Source organism: Trematomus bernacchii, unplaced genomic scaffold (assembly GCF_902827165.1).
Source record: "Trematomus bernacchii unplaced genomic scaffold, fTreBer1.1, whole genome shotgun sequence".
Taxonomy (NCBI): Eukaryota; Metazoa; Chordata; class Actinopteri; order Perciformes; family Nototheniidae; genus Trematomus; species Trematomus bernacchii.
In genome coordinates, this window is record NW_022987689.1 from 9,358,907 (window position 1) to 9,372,400 (window position 13,494).

Consider the following 13,494-nt stretch of genomic DNA (forward strand, 5'->3'; position numbering starts at 1 on the left):
ATATATAACAAAGTCAGATGATTTTATAGTTTTTAAACACATCTGATTTGTTGCTTGTTAGCTTCAGCCAATACATTTTGCAAAAGAAGAAAAGACAATTGTGCTAGCATTTACATTTATGCAGTTGGTGAGCGTTTCAAGATCAAAAGTAACAACTTCATTTTTTTTTTTGCTGTCATCCGAATCTGACTGCAGCTTACTTCATTTAAATCATTTCGATCCAAAGTGGTTTGACCCTTGCCATGATCACTCAACACAACACAAAGAGTCTAAAGTGATTTCATCATGTAGCAGGATATCCTAGCGCCATTATATAAACACTCAGAGGGTCCCCAGGTCTCTCCTTACCCCTCTGCTCTCCCTCTCCTCTCTCTCTGAACCCAGGATATGATTGGTTGTTGAAAACTCGATAGCAGCAGTATCTGCCATCCTGTAGGGTTGTGGGACAAACCCTAGGATAGCAGTTTTTACCTCAAACCTAGATTTTGAACAAAAGATGAATGAAGTGAATACGTTTATCAGCGTGCACTTTTAACACCAGAGAACAATGATCTTTGGTTATGAGCATCATTATTTCAATCATCAGAAAACTCTTTAAAGAAGTAACCCGTCTTCATTTGATGAACCGTGTCAGGCCCCTGAACACCAGACTGAAGTCTATCCATACTTCTCTCTACCCAAGCAGCACACTACATTGTTGACAGACAATGAGATGCAACATGTGCAGCAGTTACTGTACCGTAATGCTAAAGCTTGTAAAACACTCATTAAACAGTTTATTATACTGTTGGGAAAATGTCTAATTATGTATTAACTTATTTAGGACTGATCTGCAAAGTAACTAGGTGACTATCACTGTCGAATAAAAAAGACGAGCATAACTACAATAGATTGTTCTGAAAAGTAGTGTTGTATCAGACGCACAAACAGAGGTACTCAAACAATGCTCAGTTTTACACAGCCCACATGGGTAGATTTGTATCACACCATCTTTGAAATGACAATCAGTTACAGTGATATATATGATTTATATGAACAAAGTCTTTTGTTGCAGCCATGAACTTTAATTTAGATTATCTTAAACATCAAATGTGAAAGCATCTATTCCCAGTGTGCAGTTCATACATGGCTTCTGTCTAACATTCCCAATCTAAGGAAATATTTACACATTGCTTTGTTTTGTTTTTATCTGTGTTTACCGCATGTTCTACTGAAAAGCATCTTAAGAAATGTTGTTTATCAAAAATAGGACATGTGGATGTTTTGAGAATAACAGCCTTTGACACTTCCAAGTGGAAAGCAGAGAGCTTTTCTAACAAAGTCTTTACAAGGAAAACAACCCGCTTCTCTTTCTTGTACTTGCCCAACTAACAATCTTATTATCATCAAACACATCCTTAAATAAACATTGAACTGAAAACCATATCCTTACTTAGCTTTATATCTTCTTACAACAAAGTGCCTTATCTCACAATTATTTTCAAATAAATTAAATACAAAGAAAAACACAGCATATACATATTAACAAAGGTTTCATCTCACTTATTACCATATTTTGTCAAAACTCTCCTGTTTCTGTGTGATTCCATTAAATTAATTTGTTGACATAACAGGTTATTTTTTGCTCACATAGAAGGCAGTGAAACTTTAAATTGTTTGACTTAATAACTGATTCTTTGGACAGTTTATAAAACAAAGTAATTCAATCCCCAGGACTTTTTTATGAAAGAGTAACAATTTGCTCTTTATCTTCCAATCAGCCAATCATTTTTTCTCCATTTTCTGAGAGGCGGGCTGTAGCTCAGGCATGGCTGACGGGTAGATGCGTCAGCGAATGAGACGTGAGAGGCTGAAGCAGAAGTGGGTCTGGATTTTGAACTAGGGAAGGTAAAAAGAATGACAATTATTTATTAATCAAGAGGCTATACATTATATCTGAAACAAATAATGTAAATACAAATGACAGATGTTCTAAAATAAATCTCAGATTCAAACTTTTCTAAATGCTAAGACTATTATAAAAATGTGATTCCTGGGTTAGGGCCTAGCTTTCGTTTTACCTGGCAGCCATAGTATACTGTACACAGCTTTTCTATTGATAATTTATTTTATATTCTTAGCACTGAGCTAGCTGTGTACTAACTGTATTTATAATCTCCGTCAGTAATGGTGATGTGTGTACATGCTTCTTACCATCCATATAGGTCAGTGTAGTGAGGAGGGGTGCATCCTGGGAAATATAGGTTGTGTATTGCAGATCGTCCATCATAGGTGGCGTCAGCTGACCAGGAGCAAAGGATGCCATAAAGGTTGAGGAGGAGGAATGTGGGTTGATGTATTTCTTTTGACGAGCTCGACAGTTCTGAAACCAAACCTGAATGAGGAGACATGAGGTGAAAAGTGACTCCATCGATAACTTTGAGTCCCAACACTAAGATGTCATTCTTTCTCTATTGTGAGAATTTATCACAATTGTTGGAGTGAATTTCTCAATCAAGTTGTTGAAAGAAATACAAGCATTCACCAATATTTGCGTTGAGCAGAGCCCTATCTTTAGGGCAGTAACCGTTGCTTTACCTGAACGACCCTGCGCTTGAGACCAGTACTTTCTGCCAGTATCTGGAGGGTCTGGGCATCTGGGTTGTTATCTTTAGCAAACTGAGTTTGCATTACCTACACATGTAGAGATGAGGAGGACATAAAAGGATAACAGAATAAAAATATACAAATACATGTGTTCCAATACAATGTACAATAGAGGGCAAAACACATCCGGGTTTGGCTAACTGTTTTTCAGAGAATAGACTAGGGGTCGACCCTACGGGTGGGTAGCGTCTTGCAGCGGAGAAACTGTGACGCGCTGGGACGACTGGGACTGTGGCGGCTGCTAGTGGAGCCTCGCAGCAACTCTGCTTTCCGCACCACAATCTGGTGCTGCTGAATTGGGACTACTAAATGAGTGAGACTCAAATATCAGAAGTTCAGAACAAGTTTTAGTTCAATTTTTACTTCATTTAGTTTACTCTGGGTCACAGAGAGGAACCCAGTTTTAAGATGTTGAAAAGTTCATTAAACATAAAAAGAAATTTCAAAGAAGTTGTGTTATTCTACATTTTGACACCAAGATTTTCTGATTTTACTGCAAATGTATATCGGTTCCAAATATCGGTTATTGGTCTCCTTGATTACTAATAATCGGTATCGGCCTTGAAAAAGCCATATCGGTCGATCCCTAGAATAGACATGGTTACTCATGTCATACTTATTATTATGAAACCTTTCCTTCTTTCTGAAACCTCTATATGAAAAAGTATTGCAGAGCATTTGCTAATGAAAGCATGCAGGTGGTCTCACACTTTAGTGGAAGTTAATCAAATGGACCAGAGTAAGAAAGAAACATGGCCCAGTAATCCCGCAGCAGTAAGCAGACTGGTACCTGTAGCTGGTCCACAGTGAAGCTGGTCCTGGCCCTCTTAGCCGGCCGGGGCATGGAGCTGGCCTCGTCTTTCACCGACAGCTCATCCTCCACTTGCGGTTGCTCTTTAAAACAAGACACAAAGCATGTCAAACAGATCCTTTGACATTCTGAAATATAGGTTGGTTTCAAATGTGGATTCTGCCGCAGCACTTCCCTGGAATTGCTCTTGTGGGGACAGTCCACTATTGAGTGTATGTAAGTTGATTTGGGTAAAAGTGTCTGATCGGTAACAATGTAATTTATCTTGATGATTTGGAATCAAAATCTACATTTCCAACTGCAAGTAAGCACAGTATAATACAGTGGGTTGATCAAGTCTGAATTATTCTGATGAATATGAAACTATGGTGGGCTAGTTTCTGGAAACACTTGCTGCCCCTCCGTTGTACTAAAGCAGAAGTAGTTGTTATTTTATACTGGAAATTTGTATTTCGACATGTATATGTTTTTACTTTTTAATGCCATTGTATTTCTACTTCAGAAATATTTTGGATTGTTTATTTCTAGTGTCTTGATTTCTCTTATGTACAGTGCCTTGTTTTTGATGCTGCTGCAACACAAACATTTCCCAAATTGGGATCAATAAATTACTTCTAGCACGGTGGCTGAGAGGTGCAATCGACAATTACAAAGTCCCCTCCTGAGAACAAAATCATGCCACTTCTGCAATATTTGATGAGATACAATGATTTTCAGCCATAGGTTCTTAATAAAATTGGTACTGTTGGACTGGGTACTTCTTGGACTACTACCACAAATACAATGAGGTACTTTTACTGTGTACTTTGAGTCAAACTCCTGTCCCGAGTACAATAATTCATGTATTCTGCTGAGGGATAAAATGATTTTTTGCAAAAGGTTCTACATGAAATTGATACTGTTGGACTCAGTCAGTACTAAGTACTACTAGCACAAGTACAATCAACTACTTTTACCGTGTACTTTTTGTTTAATACTCGGTCAAACTCCCATCCTGAGTACAATAATTCCTGTATTGTATATGAACTATGAATTATTGTACTCAGGGAAGGAGTTTAACCAAGTATGACTCAAAAAGTACAGAGTAAAAATACTTGATTGTACTTGTCGTAGTAGTCCAAGTAGTACTGAGTCCAACAGTATCAATTTCATGTAGAACTTATGGTAACAAATCTTTTTATCCCTCAGCAAATATATGAATGATTGTACTCAGGAGGGGAGTTTGACAGAGTATTACCCAAAAAGTACACAGTAAAAGTATTTCATTTTATTGTTGGTGGCAGTCAAACTAGGACTGAGTCAAACAGTGTCAGTTTTGAGAACTTATGGTACAAATGATTTGTATCGCAAATAAAGCAGAAAAAACATGCATTATTTTACTCTTGTAGCATACTACTAGCGTCAGTGCCGCTTCTCTGCGATTACCGTAAAGGCCCGATTAATTGTGCACTCAAAAATGAAGAGCTGCTGATTTGACCAAGCAAACGCGAGAGACCGCAGTACCGGAACGGACAACAGTATCTTAATATCTTCTGAAAACAAATGCCAGTGTCTCACACACACACGCCCTGGTGACCGGACATCATCTCCATAAATAGAATACTGTGAAAAGTAGAATTAGTGTGTAAAAGGCACAGCTCCACTTCCTACGTGGCGAACCTGTAACTTTCTCGTGTGCACGACAACGTATCTCTTGCGCACGAGAAAAGTATATCGTGATGAGCAAAACCATGTCACTTGGCCCAGGTGGTTTCCACAGAACGGACAAAACCTGTTTAACGACCATAAAGGTCCATAGGTACCGGCGGTCTATCCGCCAAAACAAACTTAAGTTTGTGTCAATCACTTGCACGTCACTTCTGGTATGATGGGCATTCCCTTTCCGGTTTGATTCTCTAGTTTGTTAAAGGACACCTATCATGCTATATTTAAATGATATATTGTAGGGCCATACCTATATAAGGTATATTTATACGTTTCTGTTTTCAAAATACCAAACAGATCATGCATTTGAGCCATGCCTCATTTCGCTCTATTTGCTGTTCTTCACCCCAAGTCAGAAGAGGGGGAGAAAAATAGATCTCCGTGTTTTATTATATTATTATATAGAGTCGTTATTCATTTGTTTTAAAGCTCAATAAATAACAAAGAAGACCTTTGACCGGCACTTTTCTAATTTTGTCCAGAAGATTTAAACTTTAACGGACATCTTGACCGGCGAAAGAAACTGAAACTCTGCCGCACGGTCCCCTCGTTCCTTGGAAGAGACGGAGATGTGGGTGTTTGTCATCTGCTGGTGGACTAACCGGAGAGAATTACAGTGCTTGCCTCGACGGGGAGGGATTGCATTGAATTACAGCAGCGGGAGCAAACGCTTGCCTCGGGGAGGGAGAAAAAAAGCCACAGCGGAGAATAAACAGAAGGGCAACCATGGCAACCATGGCAACCATGCGCGGGAAGTCTTCTTCGCTGCTTTTGTGGCAGACTACAGCGCCACTTACAGGCCTGGCATATGTACTACAGCGTCTCCAGCGCTTTCGAGCGGCAATGGCCGGCCGTGGCCCAACCCCACATTCCCCTGATAGGTTGGCCCAATGTGTTCAAATCTGGATCAGTTTTTATCAGATCTGTTGCAGCCCCGTTTTTAGAGATTTGGGTATGGAGGAAAATAGAGAGGGTTGTGTTTTCTGACACTTGGTGAGTTCCCCGACACACCGGGGACACATATTCATGTATAAAAGACGTACAAAAGTGCATTTTGCATGATAGGTCCCCTTTAACCTGTTAAGCCCTGAGCCTGTTTTTCAGGTCTCAGGCTCGAAAATGACATTCCCAGAACAAATGACCATATCTTCCCTTCTAAAAGGGTTAAATTAATAATCTTTTTTCTCAAAGTAATGATAAACCTGTGAGTTGGATGTAGAAAAGTCAGAATCAATATAGATGTTTTTTATTTTAAAGAAAATTCAGATTGAACATAGTAAAAAACTGTAAATTATAGTGTCCGTCCAAAAATTATTTTTTACTTATAGTGAAAACCACCCTTGGATGATGGGTTAGTAGACTAAAAGCTTTAGGAATCCAAAGTACAACATATAATAAGTACCCTGTATCAAGATTGATGCAAAACAAGTGACATTTGACCTTTTTAGAGAGATTTAGCAAAAAGAAACTACTTCTGGGGTCATTTGGGTGGATTTTCCATATCTCTGGACCCCCTTGCTCGATTTTGATGGTTGACACCTCTTTCTGACCGTTAGAGCCAATATAATCGAAGGGGGAGTCCCCCACACACACACGTTGTGAAGAGAAAAGGTGGGGGCTTCGCACATGTAATTTTGCATCAGAGTGGACCTATCTCTAGCTTTGACATCTGGAAACGGAAAAGCAGTTTTAACCTGTTACGCACCGCCCCCCCCGGTACCGGGCGGATAAACGCGTCATTTGCAGGAAACAACGTCTAAGGAATCTTAATATTTAATAAACTATGAATGTTTTATATCCATGTAACGGGAAGAAACTCAGCTAACTGATCTTTTTATTTATTTTTTCCTCAAAAAAACCCACAATGCTAACACTCAGCCTCTGAATTAGCCACGAGCGAAAAAATGTAAGCTAACACTGCACCTAAACTCACTCATAACTCCCTTATTACTTATCCTAGATTGGTGCCCACCTCAACACTCAGTGATAAACATTTGCGACGCTATAAACGAAAGCGTACATCAGAACATGTGGAGCTAGGTAGCTAGAAACGCTAACATGGCTTACCTTGGTCAAAACTGGTCTTCAATGGCATTAAAACGATAAAACGATGCTGCAGTTAATCCATAGGTTCATCCAATGTGTCTGTGTCCTCTTTGAAATGATTTCTGATAATCCATAAGCAATAAAACTGCTTTTTCGTTTCCAAATGTCAGAGCGAGAGATCGCTTCACTCTGGTGCAAACCTGCATGCGGGAAGCCCCCTTCGATTATATTGGCTCTAACGGTCAGAAAGAGGTGTCAACCATCCAAATCGACCAAGGGGGGGCAAGAGATATGGAAAAAAAACAATTTTCACCCAAATCACCTCAGAGGTAGAGTGGTTTTGGCTAAACCTCTCTAAAAAGGTCAAATGTCACTTGTTTTGCATCAATCTTGATACAGGGTACTTATTATATGTTGTACTTTGGATTCCTAAAGCTTTTAGTCTACTAACCCATCATCCAAGGGTAGTTTTCACTATAAGTAAAAAAGAAATTTTGGACGGACACTATAATTTACAGTTTTTTACTATGTAAAATCTGAATTTTCTTTAAAATAAAAAACATCTATATTGATTCTGACACTTCTACATCCAACTCACAGATGTAACCTTGCTTTGATAAAAGAAATTATTCATATAACCCTTTTAGAAGTTAAGTTGTAGTCATTTGTTTTGGGCATGTCATTTTCGAGCCTGAAACATGAAAAACAGGCTTGGTGCTTAACAGGTTAATGCTTATGGATTATCAGAAATCATTTCAAAGGGACACAGACACATTAGATTAACCTATGGATTAACTTCAGCAGCGTTTTTATCGTTTTAATGCCATTGAAGACCACTTTGGAGAGACTACAGAGCCAAGGTAAACATTTTAGCATTTTTAGCTACCTAGCGTCACCTGTTTTGATGTCCGTTTTTGCTTATAATGTCGCAAATACGTATAATTCAGTGGTAATGTCGGTGTCAATAGATTCTGTGTCACCTCACGATGTGAATAGATGTGTTGGATGTGGTGAAAAGATAAATAAGGTTTTGTGAGTGATTTTCGGTGCAGTAAGGTGTTAGCATTTTTCGCTCGTTGCTAATTCAGAGGCTCAGTGTTAGCATTGTGGGTTTTCTTTTGAAAAAAAAAAAAAAAATGATCAGTTAGATGAGTTTCTTCCCGTTACATGGATATAAAACATTCATAGTTTTATTAAATGACCATGCCCTCAGACACTGTTTCCTGCAAGATGTTGCGGCAGTACCCCGGTACCGGGGTCTCTCGGGCTTAACAGGTTAAAGTGTTTCGGGAAATGTTAAAGTGTTTCGACACTTGTAAATGTGTCTCTAGCTTTGTAAAAGTGTTTTGCATCTTGTTAATTTGTTAATGTTAAATCGTTTTTTCTTTGGTAAAAGTGTTTTGCTAATGTAATTTTGTTTTATAAAATGTAAATTTGTTTTATAAAATGTAAATTTGTTTTATAAAATGTAAATTTGTCTCAAGCTTTGTTAAAGTGTTTCACACTTTGTAATTGTCGATTGCACCTCTCAGCCACCGTAATCTAGAGACCAGAGGCAGGTATCCTGAAACATCCTCCTCATGACCCATAAAATATATTTATAGAACACTAAATACCGTATTGTACTGGAATACTTGTTTTTCGGTAAAGTATGCTTAATTATTAGCTCAAACATAACTTATAGAGGGGCATCGTCTCTATAACTGTCATGCAAAAACTCTGCCAAAGCCTCCCTCTAGGTGAGTAGCAAAGACTACAACAAAACTAAAACTCAATCTCCTTTTGCCATCACTCAGAAAGACCCTGGTTAAACATACATTCTTGCTGTAATTCATCATATATAGACTCACCATTTTCCTTAGCACGTTGGATGTCGTAGTGTGGCCGGCAGAAGACCCTATTCTCCAGCACTCCACACTCCTCCCCGGTGGAGAGCTGGCGCTTACAGGAGATGCAGGAGAAGCAGGCCAGGTGGAAGGTGCTGCCCCGGGCCCGGCGCACCCAGTCACTGGAGTGGATGTTCCGGCCACAGCGAGCACAGCGGGTCCCGTACCTCCTGAGACAGATGGCGGAACAATTATTTAAACCTTGTACCTTAATAGGCTTTTTTTTTTATACAAGTATGATGTGTCTTTTAATCTGTGATCATTGTTGCTGTTATTGCATTTTGTTTTTCTTAAATTTGGAAGTAAAATAAAAAAAGTCTATAATAAACTATACCTAAAAGACAGACATATGCATTTAAATCAATGTTTCTTATAATTGTCTTTTTTTCATATCGCAGTGGCATTATGTTAACCATCTGACATTTAAAGGTGGGGTAGGTAAGTTTGAGAAACCGGCTCGAGATCGCTAGAATTTGAAAATACACAACCGGAGAAAATCTGCCACTTCCTTATAGAGCCCCTCCTCCAACACACACGAACGTGCACATGACCAATGAGGGCACGAGATAAGTTTGTGCACAGATGGAAGGCTGACAGGCAGGTAGGCCATCCAGTTATTTTAGCCGGGCCGGCTAAAATGATTGGTCGTACTTTTTACAGTATTACGGCTTCCACAGATGACATTTTTTTATGGATTTTTTGTCAAAGCACTTAAGATATTCATTGCTATCGGGATGTTAAGAGCATTCCATGGAATATAACAAAAAGTGTATCTCGAGCCGGTTTCTCAAACTTACCTACCCCACCTTTAAAGTGTTAACATTCTTTAAAAAAAAAAAATGAATATAGGAAAAAGAATTCCAGAAAGTTTTTGACAGACATATTTTCCTCTGAGGAGTTTAGAACAACTTTATATAAATATTAAATAGTCAAGCAATCAGTTTTTAAAAAGGAGATTCTCTGACTTTGTTGCTCTGTTTCCCATGAACTTGACATTAAAACTTGTACCTTACATTTTTCCAATAATTACATTGACCTTGTGCTTTGCCTCGTCTGTGCTCTTATATAAACAAAGATTATTTCCTATACCGTCTCTTTTTGCTGTCCATATTGCATTACATTAATCTTCCTTATTAATAAAAGGTGACTGGAGGTAAAGTTGTGTTACTGTAGTGATGACTTACCTGAAGTAATCAAGTTTGCAGAAAACCTGTTTATCTTTGATGAAGCAGCTCACGTGTCGCCCCAGTGACGTGTTGCACACACTGCATGAGAGGCAGTGCACATGCCAGCAAAAGTTGTTCACCTGAGATAGGGAAGAAAAAAAAAAGAGATTTTAACAACAATGCATCACTTTAACTGAAATAATAATACATTTTATTTGGGGGGCGCCTTTCATAGCACCCAAGGACACCTTACTGGGCATAGGGGCAATATAGGGAACAATTAAAACAGTGGATTTAGTGAAATATCAGCCGGGGTAAAACAAGACAAACAACAGTAAATGGACTACAGAAGGACACAAAAGGACACAGGGTACAGTTTATAAAGAAAATGCCAGTTTGAACAGGTAGGTTTTGAGTTGGGTTTTGAATGTTGTTATGGAATCAGACTGTCGGATATGTAGTGGCAGGGAGTTCCAGAGTCTGGGAGCCGAGCAGCTGAAAGCTCGAGCACCCATGGTTTTGAGGCGGGAGCTTGGGACGGTGAGAAGTCCATACGGACGAAGAGTGGAGGGTGCGGGAGGGGGTGTACTCCTGAAGGAGGTCGGTGATGTAGATGGAGGCTAGGTTATGGGGGAAATGCATTTTTTCTATGCTTGGACTCATAACCAATAATAATTTCAGAGCAAAAATCATTTTATTACATTTCTATAATGCATAACGAGGGAATGTAATTTAGAAATGGAAAGCAACATATGTGCCAAATGAAACAATGGTTTGTACTGGTTATATGTACACAGAGAACACAAATAATAACCAATAACAATTTAACTGCAAGTTGAGTATTCTGGGCATTTTATGCAGTTTAAAATGGAATTGATTGCAGACAGTAACTAAAATAAATAATATATAGCATCTTAAATAGATTTTTTTTTTAAACTAAAACTGAAGAAATAAGTGTCTACATACAAAAAAACACAAGTAGCTTAGACAAATGGCACTGAGATAGCCTCAAGTCATGAGAGGCTTTTCTGTCCACTTGTTCTAAAAGGAGGCCCAATTTGTAAGTGTTGTCAAGCATACAATTGTCAGTCTGACCTTGAGGAGGTATCTGTCCACTATCTCCAGGCCGCAGGAGGTGCACAGGGTCTTCCCCTGCAGGGAGGTCACAGTGGGGAAGGAGGCCGAGGAGGACGAATAGAGGGAGGACGGAGAGTAGGAGTCCTCCTCAAAAAAATCATCAGGCCCAGAGGAACCCTGCAGGAGCATCTTACAATGTAACAACGTGTACAACTTTCATACCTAAAACTGCTTTCAAACTACACTGCTAGCATAGTCCTAAAGCAACATATGGCTAGCTACACTTTGAAGTGCGAATACAGTCACGCGAGCTCAACATTTCCTCTTAACTTTTCACAACGTATTAAAAACAAGTTATTGGTTAGATGTTAACACCTACTGTGTCGACATAAATATCTCCTTGTTGTAGCTGAGTGAAAACAGCCTCCGCTTGTCTCCTTTCATCCTCCGACATGCTGTCAACGAGTCCTGAGTGATGCGAGAGACACAATGACACAGAAGGCTAACGTCCCCTTCATATTTCGTTCACAACCACGCTCATTAACCAATGCACTAAGAAAATAACAAGGGGACCCCAAAACAACATTTTCTCTTATACTTTTTCGAGCATTCGTGTCCCTTCAATGTAGTTATGTGCTGTCATATATCGACACTAAATAGTGGAGGACAGTATTCGTCCACATATTAACTTTACAATGTGAATGCTTACGTGTGTGCTACAATTAGCAAATCCTACCACCGGCCACGCTAACAGCGGAACGAGATCTGACTAATTATGATGAGCCGCGCACGTGCACATGATTAAGAGTAATTAGCCGGCTGCAGGTGTGTTCAACGTCTGGCTTTTATAAGTGACGGTGCGGTGTGTTCTCACAGTATTCACCTGTAGGCCTACACTTTTTATTTTTAAAGAAATGAAATTCACCTGTGATTCTGCTATTGTAACGAAGGATAACGAGTGTAATTAGGGTTAACCTATATTAAACTGTGTGATCAAATATCAGCAAAGGTTGACTTGTCTAAATATGGTTCATATGAAGAATGATATAAATAATAACTTTTTTTTTGTGAGTGAAGGCAACGTATAGGCCTATCGGGATAATAACCGAAAAGCATAATTCAATATCAAATCACAACTTTATGCTGATACCCTTTACTTAAAATTATTTTGCAGTATGTAACTGATTTAGTTTGATGTTTAGGAGGTTATAATATATATATATATATATATATATATATATATATATATATATATATATATATATATATATATATATATATATAGCAGAACATTGAATATACCAATAAAGTGAAACACTAGCACTGCTTTCCCGATAAGACTTTTTGCCTTTAGACTTATGTCCTTAATATAAATGTTAATGTAAATGTCGTTTTCAAAATAGGAAAGCTAGCTTTTTATAACCTGAAAATAATTTAGTTCACTCACTGTATCAAAATGCAGCGTGGAGAAATTCTTAATTCACAAAATGAAATAAATGGGCCTATAGCCTCCAAAATAAAAATGGTTTTGTCTTTTTTTATATTGTATTTACTTTGTTTAGCTTCTGGAAACAAGCGAAAATGAACAGTGTTGTGAAGTCGTAGTTTTGTAAATGTAAAATATATTGTTATACTTACAACGCTGTTGGAGGCGCAGTTAGACATATCCACGGAGCGTCTGCCGCCCCCGGTGCATCCCTGTTCAGACAGATGTGGGGAGCCTGACCCCGGTGTTAGTCCCCTGTGTTAGTCCCCTGTGTTAGTCCCCGGTGTTAGTCCCCTGTACCCCCGCTTGACACCCCAACTCCTTCAGCCTCGCTTCTTGCTCTTCTGAGGACTTTTTTCACTCACCGTTTGTTTGTGAGACACATGCTTTTTTCATGTAATTTTAAGCAGCTCAGTGCACCTCCCACTGTGCTCGGACCCGCCTGCTGCACCATCAATGAACAGTTAATTTAATGTTAATGTTAACCCATAAGGACCCACCGTGACACAGGTGTCACATTACATTTACATGTTCTGGAAAGTTCCTCATACAGCTTTAGCCTTGTTTGTATCCCATGAAGTCCCTAAGTGACACACACTGAACAGTCTGGTGGGTCCTGGCCAGATCATGTAATGTTGTGTTCCCATAACAACATGTCCAAGATGTCCATGT

The 13,494-nt window shown here is 38.9% G+C and overlaps 1 protein-coding gene across 3 annotated transcripts; it reads right to left on the bottom strand.

Annotated features, from left to right (window-relative positions):
* Positions 1–947: 947 nt before the first annotated feature.
* LOC117488998 (LIM/homeobox protein Lhx8-like) lies at positions 948–13,183 on the bottom strand. Of its 3 annotated transcripts, none has more exons than XM_034138214.1 (9): positions 12,975–13,183; positions 11,716–11,804; positions 11,355–11,513; positions 10,278–10,399; positions 9,058–9,263; positions 3,437–3,540; positions 2,578–2,673; positions 2,194–2,374; positions 948–1,878 (listed from the first exon to the last, which is right to left on the bottom strand). In XM_034138214.1, exons 2-9 carry the CDS (start codon positions 11,788–11,790, stop codon positions 1,802–1,804), a joined length of 1,020 nt encoding a protein of 339 aa, XP_033994105.1. In that variant the 5' UTR covers positions 11,791–11,804; positions 12,975–13,183; the 3' UTR covers positions 948–1,801. The 3 variants fall into 3 exon arrangements, with proteins under 3 accessions (XP_033994105.1, XP_033994104.1, XP_033994106.1); XM_034138213.1 differs by lacking the exon at positions 12,975–13,183 and adding an exon at positions 12,046–12,480; XM_034138215.1 differs by lacking the exon at positions 11,716–11,804 and having other exon boundaries at positions 12,975–13,182.
* Positions 13,184–13,494: the final 311 nt, after the last annotated feature.

Coding starts and splice junctions, on each gene's coding strand:
- LOC117488998 (XM_034138214.1), bottom strand. CDS start 11,790: ATGTCGGAGGATGAAAGGAGACAAGCGGAGGCTGTTTTCACTCAGCTA. Junction 2,375..2,577: donor TCAAGCGCAGGGTCGTTCAG/GTAAAGCAACGG, acceptor CTCCTCATTCAG/GTTTGGTTTCAGAACTGTCG. Junction 1,879..2,193: donor TACACTGACCTATATGGATG/GTAAGAAGCATG, acceptor TACCTTCCCTAG/TTCAAAATCCAGACCCACTT.